This window comes from Monocercomonoides exilis (assembly GCF_001643675.1).
Source record: "Monocercomonoides exilis strain PA203 chromosome Unknown scaffold12-1864167, whole genome shotgun sequence".
NCBI classification, from domain to species: domain Eukaryota; phylum Preaxostyla; order Oxymonadida; family Polymastigidae; genus Monocercomonoides; species Monocercomonoides exilis.
In genome coordinates, this window is record NW_027150557.1 from 346,270 (window position 1) to 362,575 (window position 16,306).

The 16,306-nt window shown below is 43.9% G+C and overlaps 4 protein-coding genes across 4 annotated transcripts; all 4 read right to left on the reverse strand.

Moving 5' to 3' along the window:
• Positions 1-180: 180 nt before the first annotated feature.
• On the reverse strand, positions 181-1,329 carry MONOS_17289 (putative MBL fold metallo-hydrolase; the record flags this gene model as incomplete). The annotated part of the gene is made up of 7 exons (XM_067870194.1): positions 181-362; positions 409-487; positions 566-582; positions 661-665; positions 730-1,036; positions 1,095-1,148; positions 1,203-1,329. The coding sequence occupies 7 exons, from the start codon at positions 1,327-1,329 to the stop codon at positions 181-183; spliced, it is 771 nt and encodes a 256-aa protein (XP_067731094.1).
• On the reverse strand, positions 1,329-5,426 carry MONOS_646 (uncharacterized protein). The gene is made up of 2 exons (XM_067876696.1): positions 1,605-5,426; positions 1,329-1,544 (listed from the first exon to the last, which is right to left on the reverse strand). Exons 1-2 carry the CDS (start codon positions 5,017-5,019, stop codon positions 1,423-1,425), a joined length of 3,537 nt encoding a protein of 1,178 aa, XP_067731095.1. The 5' UTR covers positions 5,020-5,426; the 3' UTR covers positions 1,329-1,422.
• Positions 5,427-5,532: 106 nt separating this feature from the next.
• On the reverse strand, positions 5,533-10,107 carry MONOS_644 (uncharacterized protein; the record flags this gene model as incomplete). Its single annotated transcript, XM_067876675.1, has 9 exons — positions 5,533-7,467; positions 7,576-8,534; positions 8,668-8,847; positions 8,963-9,142; positions 9,236-9,455; positions 9,509-9,531; positions 9,593-9,676; positions 9,736-9,836; positions 9,909-10,107. The coding sequence occupies 9 exons, from the start codon at positions 10,105-10,107 to the stop codon at positions 5,928-5,930; spliced, it is 3,486 nt and encodes a 1,161-aa protein (XP_067731096.1). The 3' UTR covers positions 5,533-5,927.
• A 45-nt stretch (positions 10,108-10,152) lies between these two features.
• MONOS_643 (Sec16) lies at positions 10,153-16,217 on the reverse strand. The gene has a single exon (XM_067876664.1). It carries the CDS (start codon positions 16,006-16,008, stop codon positions 10,288-10,290), a length of 5,721 nt encoding a protein of 1,906 aa, XP_067731097.1. The 5' UTR covers positions 16,009-16,217; the 3' UTR covers positions 10,153-10,287.
• Between the last annotated feature and the right edge of the window lie 89 nt (positions 16,218-16,306).

The following is a 16,306-nucleotide window of genomic DNA, read 5'->3' on the forward strand; positions in this document are numbered from 1 at the left end:
GGTCAGATCAAAGCTGCCCCGTTCTCTGTGAATATGCCAAAATCAAAATTTATTTGTAAAAAAAATATTTTTTAAATACACATAACTATTACAAAATGAAGTTATTATGAATGAAAGGAAGTCATTCAACGGGAAACGTAAAACAACACTATTAACAAAAACCAGAAAAAAAATTTTTTTTCAGGATTTTTTATTTTCCGAAGCTTGACTGCTTGATGTTGGATCATCACATGGACACTGTTCGGTTGATGCAGAAGGAGCAGAAGAAGATGATGTACACTCGCTGCCCTTTTGCGGAAGATCACTCACATATTGTGTGAGATATTTTCGTTCTGCGCCTATTGTTGTGAATGGACCATGACCTGTTTGGGATGTATTAAAATTAAAAAAAAACTATAAAACTCTAACCTGGAAGAACAATTAGTCCATCATTTAGAATTAATAACTTATTTTTTATTGACTCTTTAAGCATGATTCTACTTGCTCCCTAAAATAATTTGTGAATATTCATTGAAAGAAAAATCGTTCATAATACAAAGTCTAATAAAATTTAAAAATGTCGAACTGGACCGCGTGTGTGACCTTTTAAAAATAATTTCAAACATGCAAATTGAGATAATCAAACAATAAAGAATATAAAACAAAAAATAATCATCATACCGACTCTAAAAAAAAAAGAAAAGAAAATCAAATAGAAACAATACAATTAATATTTTTAATGCGTCAAACCCCTGGGCAAAGATTGTATCTCCAGTCATAATTAGTATATCTGGTATGTAAAACGAACACGAGCCAGGGGAATGTCCTGGTGTGTGGATAATTGTACCCTTGAAACGGCCAAAATGAAATTCTTCTCCTTCATGGTGATCTAATATGTCTGGTACAGACGTGTCATTGCATACTTTACATATACGCTTTTTAAAGGCAAGTTGTTTGTGGTAAACTGATTGATCACGAGAATGAACAGTTATTGGACATTTCAAATACTCTGCAAGCTGTCCTGTAAAATCTACGTGATCAAAATGACCGTGGGTATCTTAAAAAAAACCGTTATTATGAAATTGCATGAATTGGCAAAAACAAACATTACACACAATACACATGATTTATTTTTAGAGAAAGTTCTTTTACACGTTGAACAACTTTGTCTTAATACGAATAACAACATATTTATCATGTAAATTACTTTTTAATAACTTTACCTTGACTGCCTCCACAATCAACTATAATTCCTTCTTTTTCATCCTTATCATAAAGAAGAATAGAATTGCTTTCAAGCTCAGTTACTACAAAAATCTCTAATTCAAATGGAAAATGAAAACGAGACATTTTGTAAAATTTGATCTATTCATCTAATTTATTATTATGAACAAAAAACAACTTTTAGTGTGGTGTGAACTTATCAGAATTTATGAAGTGATTCTAAATTTTATGTTCTAAAAATTGCAGGAGAATTGCTTTTTCTTCTTGGTTGAATCTGTTCAATGCAGCTACAATTCTGGGTCTATAAGTTTGAATGATTGAGCGAAGTGAATTATGAAGAACTAACAAGTATAATTATAATTGAATAAATAAAGCAAGCAAAATAAAATGACAGAACAAACCTTCTTTGAGGTGAGTCAGTTGGGTATACCCAGAATATCGTTTACGCTCTACGAAATCCAAATCTGTCCTGCTTCCACTTATTTTCTTTGAAGCTTCTGGGAATGCCATCATTTCCAGCACAACCTCCAGCTCTTCCACTCTCCTCCACAAAACAAGGAATATCGAGACGACTCCTTCCAGCGACAGGTTCTGCGACAGAGTGGAGAGGAGATCGTGGGACGCAGAGGAAAGAACGATGTCTGTCACCACAGCCACCGCAGAAGCGACAGATGAGGCATCCTGAAGAGCAAACAGCGCAAAGAGACTCTGAGGCGGGGCAGCAGCAAAAGGCGAAGGAGCAGGATGGCGGAGGGCAACTGAGATGAATCGAGAGATCTGAGAAAAGGGGAAGAAACAGGCAAAGAAGTGAATAAGCCTTCTGATGAAGAAAAAGACGGATGCGCCAATACGCAGGAAGAAGAGAAGGAAAGACCTCAGCAAAGACTTGAGAGGGTGCACAAAGATCGAATAGAGCCCCTTTCCAATGTATTTTGCAACCCTCTTCTTGTTTGTGACCTGAGGATTGCGTATCTTGTCCTGGTTCAGCTGAGAGCGCCAGCTCTTTCTCTTCTTCTTCGACATGAACACACCGAGAATGTAGATGACCGTGTCATCGTCCTCTTCTGAGTCTTCCCGCGCAAAAAGCGTCGATGCTGGCTCGGACTCCTCCTCAGACAGCATTCTCGCACCTGAATTGATGATTGCCTGCTGTCTTGCTGCAGATTCAAGCAGATCGCTGCTCTCGCTGCTGCTTTGGCTGCTCAGAGATTTCAGTGCTTTCGCTGCGGATTTGCTTTGTTGCCCATTCGATCTGTCTTTGCTCTTTTCTCTCTTCTTCATTCCTGTTGCTGCCTTCCGATCTCTTTCTGTAATAAACGAAGCATCAAATATTCCGTTCCACTCTTCGTTCTCAGAGTTTTCAATGTATTCTCTTTCCATGTATCCTCTAAACTGTGGCAGTGCTGTTGAAGTGTACTGGCTGCCTCTTTGTCTGCTAAATGTGTTGTATTTGCTGCTGTCTCTGGTGCCAAAGATGCTCTTTTGCCAATCTGGCTGATCCCCATTTCTTTGCTCTGGACTCAGGCTCCCATTAACACACAAATCAAAGAGAGTTATGCCGGCAGAATGAAGTGGTGGCGGAGGGGGAATAAGCGAGCCAATAAACGAAGCATCGTCTGCTTCCACTTGCCTCTCAATCTGATTGTCTCCATACAGCGGCGACTTGCTCACTTCCCTCTGAAACTTCTGCACAAAGAACGAAAGCGGAACGAAGTGCATCTGTTTGAAAGATGGAGCAAAGAGTGGTGTCTTTCCAGTGACTGCCATGCTCTTCCGTTTGAGTGAACGAGAGCTGCTGCCACACGAAAGCATGTCTTCAGTTGTCCTCCACATCGAATTCTCCACCACTCGCCGTAAAAGTCGGATGGAGCGCAGATCGTCGACAGAAAGCAGTGTGAAGAATGGAAGCGGATTCAGCGGTTGGCGCAGGCTGAAGCTGCGTCTTATCTTTTGGCTGTCTTCGTGCTCTCTGATGGCTCTGTCGATGCTCCCTTCATCGTCTGCATGCTTTCCCATCAGCAGACTCAGCATCCGGATCTCATCACCTTCGTCAGCTGGCTGCTCAGATGAGTCTTTGAAGGCGATAGATTTGCCAATGCCGGATCCGTCTCTGCTCTGCTTCTGCTTCTTCTCTCTCTTTCTCTGCGCTTTTTTCCATCTTCCTCTAACAATCGCCTCTTCCGTCGCTGAAAGCAAGTAACTGTTCAGATTGATGGGAATTGCGCTGCTTCTCTCCAAAAAGCGCAGAATTAGCTGAAGAGCAGGAAAGACAGTCTCTTGAAGAAGGTGCCCACTGTTATCTGAAAGGATGATTGAACAAGCAAGAGAAGGGTCATTTATTGCTTCTGAAGGAAGCTGTTGATCAACTCCCATTTGAGATAAAGCAGCAAAAGAAGAAGAAGAGGAGGAGGAGGATGATGCTGAAGCAGAAGCAGAACGAGGTGAATTCCAATTCTGATTGAAAGAAGAAGAAGAAGAAGAAGAAGAAGGCACAGCTTCAGATGGTTGAGACTCCAAAGATTGGGACTTGCGCTTTGGACGCGGAGGTTTCATTCTCTTTTCGAGTTCAGAAATGATCAGCCTGCGTGTCAGAGGGCTGCAGAGAACGGGGTAGTTGCTCTTCTGTCTGCTGACCGGCAGAGGCGCATTGAAGTCCATTGAAGAAGGAGACGAAGACTTGCAGTTGGACAGCGAAAGACACAGCGACTGTGCCAGAAAGCGGATGATGATTGTTTCGTTTTCTGCCTGCTGCAGCTTCATCACCGACGGGTTCAGCAGCGCAGAAATGTCTGTGTCGTCCACACGCTTTGCAATCTCCACTTTGAGAGAAAGAGAAGTCTGGATGTTTGCCAAGTTGTCGCTCACGTAATCGTCATTGAACACAAACCAATCGTCTACCCACTCTGCAAACTTCTTCGGAATCCACGTGATGAACGACGTTGCATGGGGAACAGAAGACTTAATCTCGACCTCTTCTTTCGAGTTCCAAAGGTCCAGTCGCTTGATGCGATAGAGGAAACGCCTCAGAGGATGCCCGAAATGGCCTCTGTTGTTCAGCTCTGATGTCAGAGGCGACGAGAAATACCACGAAAACAGCGAAGAGGCAAGAGACACACCGAAGATGAGCACAGTTGAGAAGAGACAGAAGTGCTTCTCAAAATCAGCTAATGATATCCACATATCATCACCGCTGCCAAACACCATGTTGCCAAACATCGACCATCCTTCGTCTTTGCCAAACAGAAACGAGTCAACGCTGACCAACAGACTTCGCAATCCATAAAGCAACCCCTTGATCAAGCGAATGACGATGAAGGAGCTTTCTTGCGGATCTGATGAAGAGTAATAAGACTCGTACAAAGAATGAACAAACAGAGAATTTGGAGTGAGAGGGGAAATGTGGTTGCGGAAGGGGTAGGCACGGAAGAGCGGTCTGATGACAAAGGGAACAAGGAAGGAAGCAGTGATCAAGAATGAAAGAGATTGTTGCATGCCCATGCAGATAGCTCGAGACAATGAGCATATTAATGGAGCATGTGTTACGATGGGATAAGATGTTGTGTGAATTGATGAGGAGGATGATGTTGAGGAGTAACTGAAAGCATCAAACGAAGGCGAGAATGCAGAAGGTGAAGGAGTTACAGCAGGAGAACTTGAGTTTGGAGGCGAGGGAGAGGCATAAAATATAAATACGATAAGCATTGTAATAATCACAATGAGAAGAATCGATTCTTCTGGAATAATTAGGTCTCCTCCTTCATATAAGAATGGTAATCTTAAAATCCTCAAAGAAGATATTCCATAAACTGCTGACATCGATATCGAAAAGGCAAATAATGCTGCCGTAATTGTAATAATCAAAGATAACACAGATTTGATAAAGGATGTGCCAAAACGAGATGATGGATGAGATAAATTTGTAAATGTAGTCCATGGAGATGTCACAGCTATATTAAACGGAAAAAGTTGGATATGGATGAGTGAAAGCAAGGTGATGGTGAATGGTTGAGAAAAATGAACGATCCCTTTCAAAAAAGAAACGAAGTTGAAGTACAATGTTTCGAAAAATCGAAATATCGGATTTGGATAAAAAGTCCTTGGAGTAGTAAATATAGATTCCCAAATCTTATGAGCTTTTCGATGAAAAATGCTGTTTTGGTGCAAGCTTGACACCGATTCTCCATCTTTAAACAATAAAAAAATATTGAAACATAAAATCCAAATAAACAACATTATAAACAAAGTTCATACATTGCATTGGAACATGGGAAAATATAATCCAGTGAATAATTGTTAAAGGAATCCAATAAAGCAACAATCTTTTCAAATAGTAAAATGATTCAAATTCATGGGCTGAAATGAAATAAAAATGGAAATAAAATGTTCATTCAATGAAACAATTATTGTTAATAAAAGTTATTACGTTGTATATTGGTGTTAAATTTGTTATAAAGAAAAATACAAATTTCAACATAAATGTCAAATGATCAGTGCACACATTGCTGATGGCTTGAATATGCAATGATTACCACAAGCGAAAAAAGCTTAAAAAATAATTTAAATGATTTATTTCTCCGCTTTCTGAACAGATTCCGAAAAAATGAGCCAGAAGCTTCCATGAATAAATTTCAGAATTCATAAAAGGGAAAGATCAATAAAATAGAAATGTTTGAATAAACTAAAACAAATGCAAAATGTGATGAGTAATATGTAATATATCGTAATTAAAATTCTTCGTAATCTGTGTTATTGATTTCATCTGCATCTGATCCTTCTTGAACATTCTCTGGTTCACTTGTTTGATCATGAGTTTGTTCAAAATCATCTCCATAGTCTTCGTAATTCTCTTCGTTATCTTTCTTTTCAGCATCTTCTTGCTCACCAGAAGGTTCAACATTTTCATCTACCTGCTGTTCCTCCTTTTCAGATGCGGCTGTGTCTTCAAAAGGATCATCTTGATATGTATTCTCTCCTTCTTCTCCTGTTTCATCAAAATTATTCCCGCTGTCTTCTGGTTGTGGCTCTGGTTCCTGTTCTTCTTTTGTTTCTTCCCCTTCCCCTTCCCCTTCTTCCGCAGCTGTTTTATCTTCTTGCTTTTCTTCATCAGCATCGTCGTCGTTGCTCGAGTGCAACTCATCAAGATAGTCATTGTCACGTTGTTCATCATCTTTTGTGTGCTCCTCATCCCAATTGTCTTCTTCATCGTGTGCTTCATTCAGCTTATCATCAGCTGCTGGCTCCTCTGTTGCATCGACCGCATCGAGCGATGCTGGTTCCTCTTCGCTGGTCGCAAACTCATCAGCCTGCAGCGTGTCCATAAACCCCTTCGGAGATGGAGATGAGTCTCCTTCATCATAAATGTTGCCGCCATCTGCTGATGAGTGCAGATAGTCGTCTGTGTTCGAGCGCGATGCTCCTTTCAGCGACGCAACAGACTGCCGCTCTGACTGCAGCACAGACGCTGCGGCCGATCCGCTTCGGGACGCCACTTTTGAGTGTTGCGATGCGGTTGAGCGAACAGATGCTGCTGAAGGTGCTCGTGACAGCTTCTGTGTGGATGAGCGGGCAGATGCGATGGACGAGGCACGAGACGGAGGAAATCCTTCTGTGGGTGCTGTGGCTGTGAATGATGAGTGGGCAGGAGAAGAAGGAGAGAAGGGACCCTGAGAAGGAGAGGATGGCTCGTCGAATGGGCTGTAAGAAGAAGCAGAAGCAGAGGCAGAGGCAGACGTGACTCGTCGAGATGAAGAAGAAGAAGTATTTTTGTGTGAAGGTGGTTTGGATGAAGTGGAGTTGCTTGAAAATGGGTTGGATGATGAGATGCGAGATGAAGGTGTTGCTGGAGAAGATGGCACAGGAGTGGGTGAAGAGGATGGAGACAGCGAGGGTGAAGAAGAAGGCAATGATGATGCAGCAGATGCAGAAGACATTTGAGTGCGGTGTTTTGCGCGAGACTGCGACGCATGCTTCTTCAGCGACTGCAAAATTCCCTCTGGAAGATTCTGCGCTGCTTTGCATATGTCACAGTCCGTAGACTCCACTTTGCTCACAACCTGTTCCAGATTCGGCATTGCTGTCTGGAGCGGCAGCAGAACTTGTGCTCTGATGTTGACTGTTCCAACAGCCTCTGTTGTCATCTCAACGCTGTCGGTGTCCAAAGTGGAAGAGACACCACTTCGCTTTTTCTTCGGCTGCACACGATAAAGTGTCACGGTTTGCTCGATGTCTTCATACGACTCCACAAACGCTGCCAGCGAGAACACACTGAATGTTGTTGAGAAGAGAAAAGAAGATAGACATTCATTTCATATAATGATATAATCAAACATAAATAAATAATTAATAATTTTCATTTTATTTTTGGATGCACACCCTTTGGCCACCATTCGCGTTGGAGCAAAAGAAAGGCCTAACGCTGCTCCATTAGCAGTTGGAGGCAGACCCGAAGTGCGTCCCATTGTCTGAGGCGGGGCGATGGCATACAACTCAATCGAAGCTGTGTGGCGAAGGATGTCGTGAATGAAGTATGGTTTCACAGCCACGCGATAACGCGCACACAAATCAAAACGGGGCTTCAGACCGACAATGTCGTTGGATTTGACAGAGTCGAATTCGAAGAAGTCGACAATGACAAATGTCTGGAGATAAGACAGCGGAGATTGTGTTGGTGCTCCTCCGCTGCCGATTGAGAGGGAAGAGAAGAACGACTCCATCAGCGATGCTTCTGTCACGTATATCAGCATAATCGTCTCGCCTGGCTCAATCTTGTTTTCAATCGGCGCAACCTGGTCAAACATCCCGTGGTCCATCACACGCTCAGTCAAAAACGAGATCTCTTCTGCTTTCAGGTCGAGCTGCCTCATCAGCTCCGACTCCCTCTTCCGTCTTCGCTCTTCCTCCAGCTCCTTCTTCAGCCGGTCTGCCCTTTCCTTCTCTCTCTTCACGTTTGCCCGCTCTCTGTCTCTGTCTGCACGCAGCCGCCTGTTCTCTTCTCTCAAACTGTCTCTCTCTTCGTATCCTTCTATTAACTTCTCAATCTCAGACGGCTTCTTTCCCATCTCCTTCCACTTCCCAATGATATACACAGCCTTCTCAATGACTTCTCTCCCTTCGCCCATCACCCCGCGGAAGGGCTTGAGCTTTTCCTCCAACTCCTTTCTCAGCTTCTCTTCTCTGCTGAGGCGCTCTTTCAACTGCATTATTTCTCTGTCTCTTTCGCGGATCGTCTCATTCGCTGCATTCAGCTGCCTCCGCAAATCTTGTTCGTTCTCCAAAAACTTCTTGAAGCGCAGTTCGTTGTTCTTGTCAATGTCTGATTGAGTCAATTTACTCTGAAAAAAAGTTGTTTTCGCATTTATTTATTTAAAAATAAGTAAATAAAAATGTTTATAAGTGATGACATGAAATTTTCAAGAAAAAAAAAATTAGAAAAAGAAAAAGAAAGAAGTTAAAAAAAAAGCACACATCTGCCTTCCACTGCTCAATCAGTTTTTGTTGATGTTCTAACTGTTTGTTGAGCGAATCAGTCAGAATTTCAAGTTCGTCTATCTTCTTTTGAAGTTGCTCATTCAATTCTCTCAACTTCTTCAGCTCAGCGTCTTTTTCATTCACTGCAAATGTCAGTTCGTTCACTCTGTTTCTCAGCTAAAATGCCAAAAAGCACCATTGAATTAACATTACAATTGCCAATAAGAGAAAGTCAAAATGGATTAAAATAATATTTCACTGTTTTGTTTTTATGAAGATATTTGAGACAAACCTCTTCTCCAAATTCGATTGCCTCGTCGCGCTCCTTCATCAATGTCTCGTTTGTAAATTGTTCTTTTTTCAGTTGCTGTTGGTTGGTCAATAAATCGCCTTGTAATTGTCGCATTTCTTCAACGCGTGCTAACATCTGCTCATGCATCTGCTGTATTGCAGCAGACATAGCTTCATTATCCTAATAAAACAAACATTATATTCGACAAATTGTTTTTAAAGAAAAAAGAACGAAAAAAAGTGTTAATGATTCGTTGCAGAGGCGTAATCATACAAATTGGCCGTCATCTTTTTGTCTGTCAATTTCCATTTCATCCAACCGTTCACGAAGTTTTTGGTTAATTTCACTAAGTTCATCAATTTGACTTCTCATGTCTGCCACTTGACTTAATATTTCAGGGCTGGTAACAATTGATGTTTGCGTACTGGATATTGAATCGCTAAAATCAGAATGAGGAATTGACCCTGCACCAAAAGAACGCTTCGATGAGCTTCTTCAAAAATAAAACGTGAATGACAAATACGAAATTGAGTCAAATAAGCAAACGATCCAAGTGCAGCTCTTGATTTCTGAAAATCAAAATAATTAATTCATTAATCCTATTTAAAAAAGTTATAAATAAAAGCACACTGCAGAAGGGGGACGTCTATTGTCTTTAAGATAAGGATGGGATCGCTTTGTTATTATTTGTCCGCCTAAACGTTTCTTTTGAATCTTTAAGAAAGGATTGAAATCAATAATGAAATACAATTTCAAAATAGAAAAAAAGAAACTTCTCTTTCAAGTCTTTCATTAGCAGCTTTTTGTTGCTCAACTTCAGCATCAAGTATTCCCATCATTTCTTGCGCTATGGCAGCAGCAGCAGGATCTTCTCCTATTTACAAAATAATAAACATAAACAAATCATCATTCATAAAACTGATTGTCACATAAACAACAATATAACTTGCACGATCTGCCTTGTATCTTTGTTTAAATTGCTCTCTAATTCGCATGATAAGCGTTGATTGTTGCATAATATCTTTCTCAAGAGCATTCTTTTCCCTCTTCAATTTATCAACTTCACTTTCTAAAGAATAAATTTTTTCTTCCGACTCACCTTCAGAGGAAGGTCGATGCCTCTTTTCTCCTGGGCGAGTTGCCATTTGAATGTTTATTTGAAATTAATAAAAAATAAATAATGGCAGTTAGTGATCAAATAACAAAAATTCTTTGTAATATTAAAAATTAATTAATGTTGAAAATACGAAAAAAAAAGGGGGAAAAATCATCTCTTTATTCATGAAAATCAAATAAATAAAATATGAGTGAATATTTTCTTTGATTTAAAAGTAATCAAAGAAATCAACATCGTTCTGAAACTGTTGCTGCTGTTGAGGATTCGATGTGACGGGCTGAGATTGAGCAGAAACATAAGAAGCAGGCTGAGAAGAGAAAGAGTCCGAGTCGAAGAAATCATTAGCGTCTCCAGAAGATGATGTGAATGGAGGATTTTGAGATGTGGTTGGTTGATTTGTCTGAATATTTGTAGTGGAGAAAGGCTGAGTCAAAGAAGAAGGCATGTTGCCGGCAGTGTTATAAGAAGGCTCAGCTTGGTGAGCAGAAACAGGTTGATGTGACAAAGATAAAGATGAAGGTGAAGAATTAGAATTAGAATTCGAATTCGAATAAGAAGCAGTCGGAGGAGGAGGAGGAGCAGGAGCAGCAGCAGCGAATGGAGAAGGACCAGAGGGGAAGTCATCCATTGGAGGTCCACCGAGTGCATCGAAGAAGTCGATGTCATCTGCAACTGACGGCACAACTGGCTTAGAAGACGCCTCTGTCTGTGCAGATGGTGCAGTCAGTGCAGTTTGTGCTGTCATATGTGCATTTTGTGTGTTTTGTGTGTTGTGTGCATAGAATGCGTCCATGTTGTCATACGAAGGCTCCTGCTGCACAAGAGCTGGCTGATATGTCTGCTTCGGTGGCTGTGCAGACGCTGTTGGCTTTGTCTTCGGCAGCGGCACAACATTTCCCACTGAAAATGGCTGGTCAAATGAAAACTGGTCTTCCTCCACAACACTTCTGCCTGCCTCCCTCTGCATCGCTTCTGCACCAATCGAAGTCTTGTTTGTTTGTGTGCTGAATGGAGAATTCAATGGAGAGCTATTCTTCGTGTCATTTTTCACTGCATTACCAGCAGAAGCCGCTGGTTTCGTTTCCTGTTTGTGAGTCTGCTGCTGATTGTAGTCAAAAGCCATCGAAAATGAAGGAGATTCAAAAAAGCTCTGGTCGTCTTCCATTGCTGCTGGCACGAATGATGCTGCTGATGCTGTCTTTGAATGTGGCTGAGGAAGTGGTGATGGCTGTGATTGTGATGGCGTTTGTGTTTGTGGTTGGGTTTGGGCTTGTTCCTGTTTGTGAGGCACAGAGAAAGGAGAAGGAAGATCGCCTGACTGGCTGTGAGAGGGCACATCTGAAGCAAATGGAAGAGAAGAAGAAGAAGATTGGTGCTTTGTGTGTTTGTTTTGTTTATTCTGTTGTGTCTGTTGGATCTGCTGCTGTGCGGGAGGAAGGGCTGATGTGGATGAGGATGGTGAGGCTGATGCTGATGCTGATGCTGATGGAGTAGGCACGCTGAATGGCGAGGCGAGTGACTGGTCGTCAAAGAATGAGCTGTCGTCTGTCATAAATGAATGTGCTGCTGGTTGTGTCTGTGTCTGAAGTGGACTCACCTTCTCAACTGACTGAGATGTTGGCTGTCGTATCGATTGCTCTTCATTTGTCTGTTGCTCTGTTTGTTGCAGGGAAATTGGCTTTTCTTGTGTTTTGCTTGTCAAATCAGTGGCAGGCTCAGCTGGTTGCACTGATGATGATAATGATGATGGCGATGATGATGGCGATGACAATGATGATGGCTGTATCTCTGCTGTTGCTGTAGATGTTTGTGTTGGTGTTGGTGTTGCAGTGAGCTCATTCGAAATGCCAAAAACGCTGTCACCGAATGCAGACAGAGAGACACGCACATTTGAGCGGGATCCTCTTGTGCGTGTGGATCTGGACTTGCTGGATGGGGCAGCTGTGGAGAAGGGCTGGTCAAAGGAGAAGTCAGAGGAAGGAGGAGGAGGAGCAATCGGAGAGGAAGAGGAAGAGGAAGATGGTGGAGGAGGTGCAATATCTGAAGAAGAAGAAGATGGTAATGATGTCATTGATGAAGATGGAGGTGGTTTCAGAGGTGTGGATGAGGCATTATCAGACATACCTGAAGAAGCTCTGTTCGTTTTATTTGAAATATCTCCAAAGAAATCGCTGTCTGACGTGTCAAATGGAGAAATGCCATTCATTCCATCTTTTGTCTGCTGCTGCTGTTGTTGCTGTGTTTGTTGTTGTTGTGAAGGAGGTGAGCTAAGCGGGTTGTTTCCTGCCATCTGCTTCTGTGTCTGCATCTGCCCATCAGCAGAAAGTTGGGAGTTGTCTGCTTTTGCTGCATTGCTTAGCTCATCTGGAGACGCAGCCATTTCAAAGTCGCTTGCTGTGAATGAATTCTGCAGGCGATGGCTGAATCTGCCTGTTGCTGACTGCGGTGTCGACAGAGAAGAAGCTGGATTAGACGCATAAGACCGCCCTGCCTGCGTTCGTGGCTGCCAATCCAACGGCGATGCTTCTGGCGACTGCTGCAGATTGTTTGCAGTTGGTCCTTGTTGTTCCTGTGCTTTTCTTGTGTTGCCGCTCGAAAGAGGTGACAATGCTGATGAGTGCATCTGATTCTGTGTTTGTTGCTGTGCCTGTGATTGTGATTGTGCTTGTGCCTGTGGCTGAGCTTGTGTCTCTGTCTGTGGAGTGACAGCCACTTTCCTCAGCTCCTTCATGCGTGGATCCATCCCATCGCTCTTCACTGTCAGCATATCTCCAATCAGCGATGTCACATTTGCACTCGCGGTGCGCCTGCCTCTTCGCGCCCCGCGGCTGCCTCCATACGGTGCAGCTGATGCAGATGCAGACGCTGGGCTGCTTTGGAAGGAAGCACCCATCGAAAATAGCGGTGTGTCTGTCGGAGGGGAAGAAGAGGCAGCAGGAGTTGCTGTCTCCTGCATGTCTGTGGTGTCTGCCAGTGACAGGTCCATAAACCTCCGACTCCGCGAAGACGACGCTACAGCAACAGGAGTGCCTGCACTGGGTGAGGGATATCCATCAGACAAGGAGGAGGAAGGCGATTGCTGTCCAGGAGTAGGTGGAGGGAGCGGCGTGGAGATGGAAGACGGGGTCATCGATGGAGACATCTCTGAAGTTGGAGAGAATGCTGGGTAGACAGGAGGAGTGGGGCACATGCCAACTGGTGGAGGAGGCGGTGGCACTTCAATCGGTTGTGATGCTGCTTTGATCTGTGGATCAACAGTGATGTCATCAGGGTCTTCGTCAGGAAACACCCACCGCTTCAGATTCTCGTCGTAGTATTCCTTTGTACGTGAGCCAGAAGGAGACGGCGTCTGCCTCTTGAACATGCTGAAGAACGAGGAAAGCCCACTGCCCGACTTCTTCTGCTTGCCGCTGGTGTTTTGCGAAGGCGAGTCTCGTCCCTTTTCTGAATTGGCAGGCGTAGAAGGGGAAGGCGACTGTGTCTGCGAAGGAGGCAGAAGCGACGTGACTGAAGAGAACAACCCCGATGAGGGAGACAGAGACTGCGATATTTCGTGTGGCTGAGGAAACTGCGGCTGCGGGCGGTGGGTGAGATCAGGCGCCACCAGTCCTGCTCCTCTGCCTGCGGCTGCTGCTGCGCCAGGCTCAGCTGCCTCCTGCCCTGGCCACTTGCCATATGGATATTCAGGTGTCGGCGATGGCGATGGCGACTGATAAGCAGGTGTCGACCCACTTCGAGGCACATCATCGCTCTCTCCCCCCAGCGGCGCAAAGCCAGTTTCGCTTTTACTTCCTTTTTTCCCTTTTCGCGAAAACACTGAAAGCAGACCAGAGCCAACATTGGTGATGATCCCCAGCCCTTTCTGGAGGGTGCTGCCACCTGTGCCCATGCTCCGTGACTCTCCTTTGCCCAGCTCATTCAATCTCATCTCTGTCGCATCCAAAAGAGACACAAAATAAGGCGAGAAGATAGACGGCCTCTGGGCATTCTTGTCATTCCGGTTAGCAGCATTTGCTGGCGCCTTGGCAGCAGACGAGGAAGCAGCAGACACAGCTGCCCGCACTGATGCTATCAATCTCCTTGCATCGTCATACAAACCATACTCGATCATAATCAGTGCTCTGATGAGGCGATATGGCTGGAGCGCGGGATAAGAGCCGACGGGGTTGGCGTGCAGCATGGCTGCCTCGTATGCCTCCGACAGCAGAATCGACGGCACATCGCGGAAGAACGTCAGAGGAAGAGTCGCGTGGTCTTCGCCCACCAGCACCAGCCGGGCGCTTCCGCTGACTGCCACGTCGAAGCCGTGTGCAATCAGAATCAAGCAGAAGTGTGCAGCTGATACCCGCCCTTCACCCAGAAGAGAGTCGCTCATCGAAAACAGGATGGCGTCCTGGTCCTTCGACCCTTTCGCCAGCACCGTCGCCACATTCACCCGCCAATGCGCTGTGATGGCGCTCTCCTTGTGCCGCTCCCCTTCTGCATTGACAACCTTCGTCGACGGAGAGTGGATGCGGAAGAGCTGGTCAGGCTGCTTCGCCAGCAGCAGAAAATGCGTCCGTAGCGGATGGCCTTCGGGATAGCATCGCGTAGCAAGTGTGGTGGCTGCCTTGACGAAGCTTCCGGAGTCCATTTCAGTCGCCAGCAGAAGCGCCTCTGCAATCAGCCCTTCACTCAGAGCAACATCAAATGCACCAGAAATGTCAGAGTGTAAAAGAGACTTCACGACTGACCCCACAGCTCGAATGCGCGCATTCATCGGCATCTGATCTGGTACAGGCGGTGGGATGGTCGGCATCTGCGGCAGCAGCGTGGAAGAGGCGCTGGAGAAGAAGAAGCCGGGCGAAGAAGGCGGAGACTGCACAACAGCAGTGGGAGAGGAAGAAGGTGAAGTGCCTGTAGTTGCGCCTGGGAGCGGTACAGTGAAAAGAGGAGGAGACATCGGTGGCAGCGGAGGGGACATTTGCGTAGAAGAAGGAGAAAGATTCCCTTCGCCTGCGGATGATGAGTTGTATAAAGCAGATGTGGGGGAGAGAGTACGAGCAGTGGGAGCAGCATTTGCAAGTGATGGTGAAATAGAAGAGCAACGCTGTAATTCATCGCTTGATGTTGTAAGAAGGCCCATTGAATGCATAAAATTCGCTTGTTCAGGAACTCCCATCAGAGCTTGATCATTATTTCCCCCAAGAAGAAGTTCGATAATCTCTTTCTTTGCTTTTGAATCTTTATCTTTTAAGTTAAAAGTACCTCCATGAAGACAAAGAATTGCAAGCAAATGTCTGGTCAAATACGTTCCTTCTCCTTGTCCATGCAATGCTGGTTGCTCTGACATTTGCAATGGTTCAGTTAGAGGATTTATTGCTTCTCCAGCCAAATCAAATAAACCATCGTTTCTTAAAAGATTTGCTATTTCCTTTAAGGATGAAGATGATGTGCCAAATGCTCCGTTCATTCGTTTCAAAAGCGTTGTGCTCGGTTTTGAAGCAAGATATGATTTCAACTGATGTATTTCCATGTGATATCGAAAAACACTTTTTTGCGTTGGGGCCAATGTCGAAGGACCCGTTGGTTCCAAGGAAATAGATCCAAAACTGGATGTTAATGAATCCATCTGAGATTGTGAAGTATGCTTTTGCCTTTGTGAAGCGCGGAAAGATATAGCAGGCTCCTCAAATGTTGAATCCATAACCGAGGGAATGACGTCGTCTTCAAAGTAAGATGTATCTTCTCCAAACCCTCTTTCTTTCTGTGAAGGTTGCGCAGCATTGTCAAACTGCCCAAAAGAAGGAATTGGCGGAGGAGCTGGCAATGGAATTGGAGGGACCGAATGACCAACATTCTTTGGCGAAACAATCAATAATTTCCCTCCGAATCCAAAGCACACAAGTGCATGAGGTGGACGAAATTGCTCGTCAAAACTTTGAAACATTTTTATTCTTTCAAATTTTGTAAAAATAAAAGGTTAACCCATAAACGAATTGAATGACATTGAAAGAAAAGATTTAATCAACAATGACACTTTTGAATGAAATGTGATATCATTTCGTTATTACTATTTTTCAACAATATTTTCGCAAGAAGCTTTAAAAAAATCTGTATTTGACATCCATCTCATCTTCAAAATATCTTCTTTGAATTTAACCGCTTATTTATTTTTGTTTTTTTATATCACAATTGTTCAAAAAGTGCTTGAATAGCTCCAAAAAATGTTTTTTTCACAATTTTTT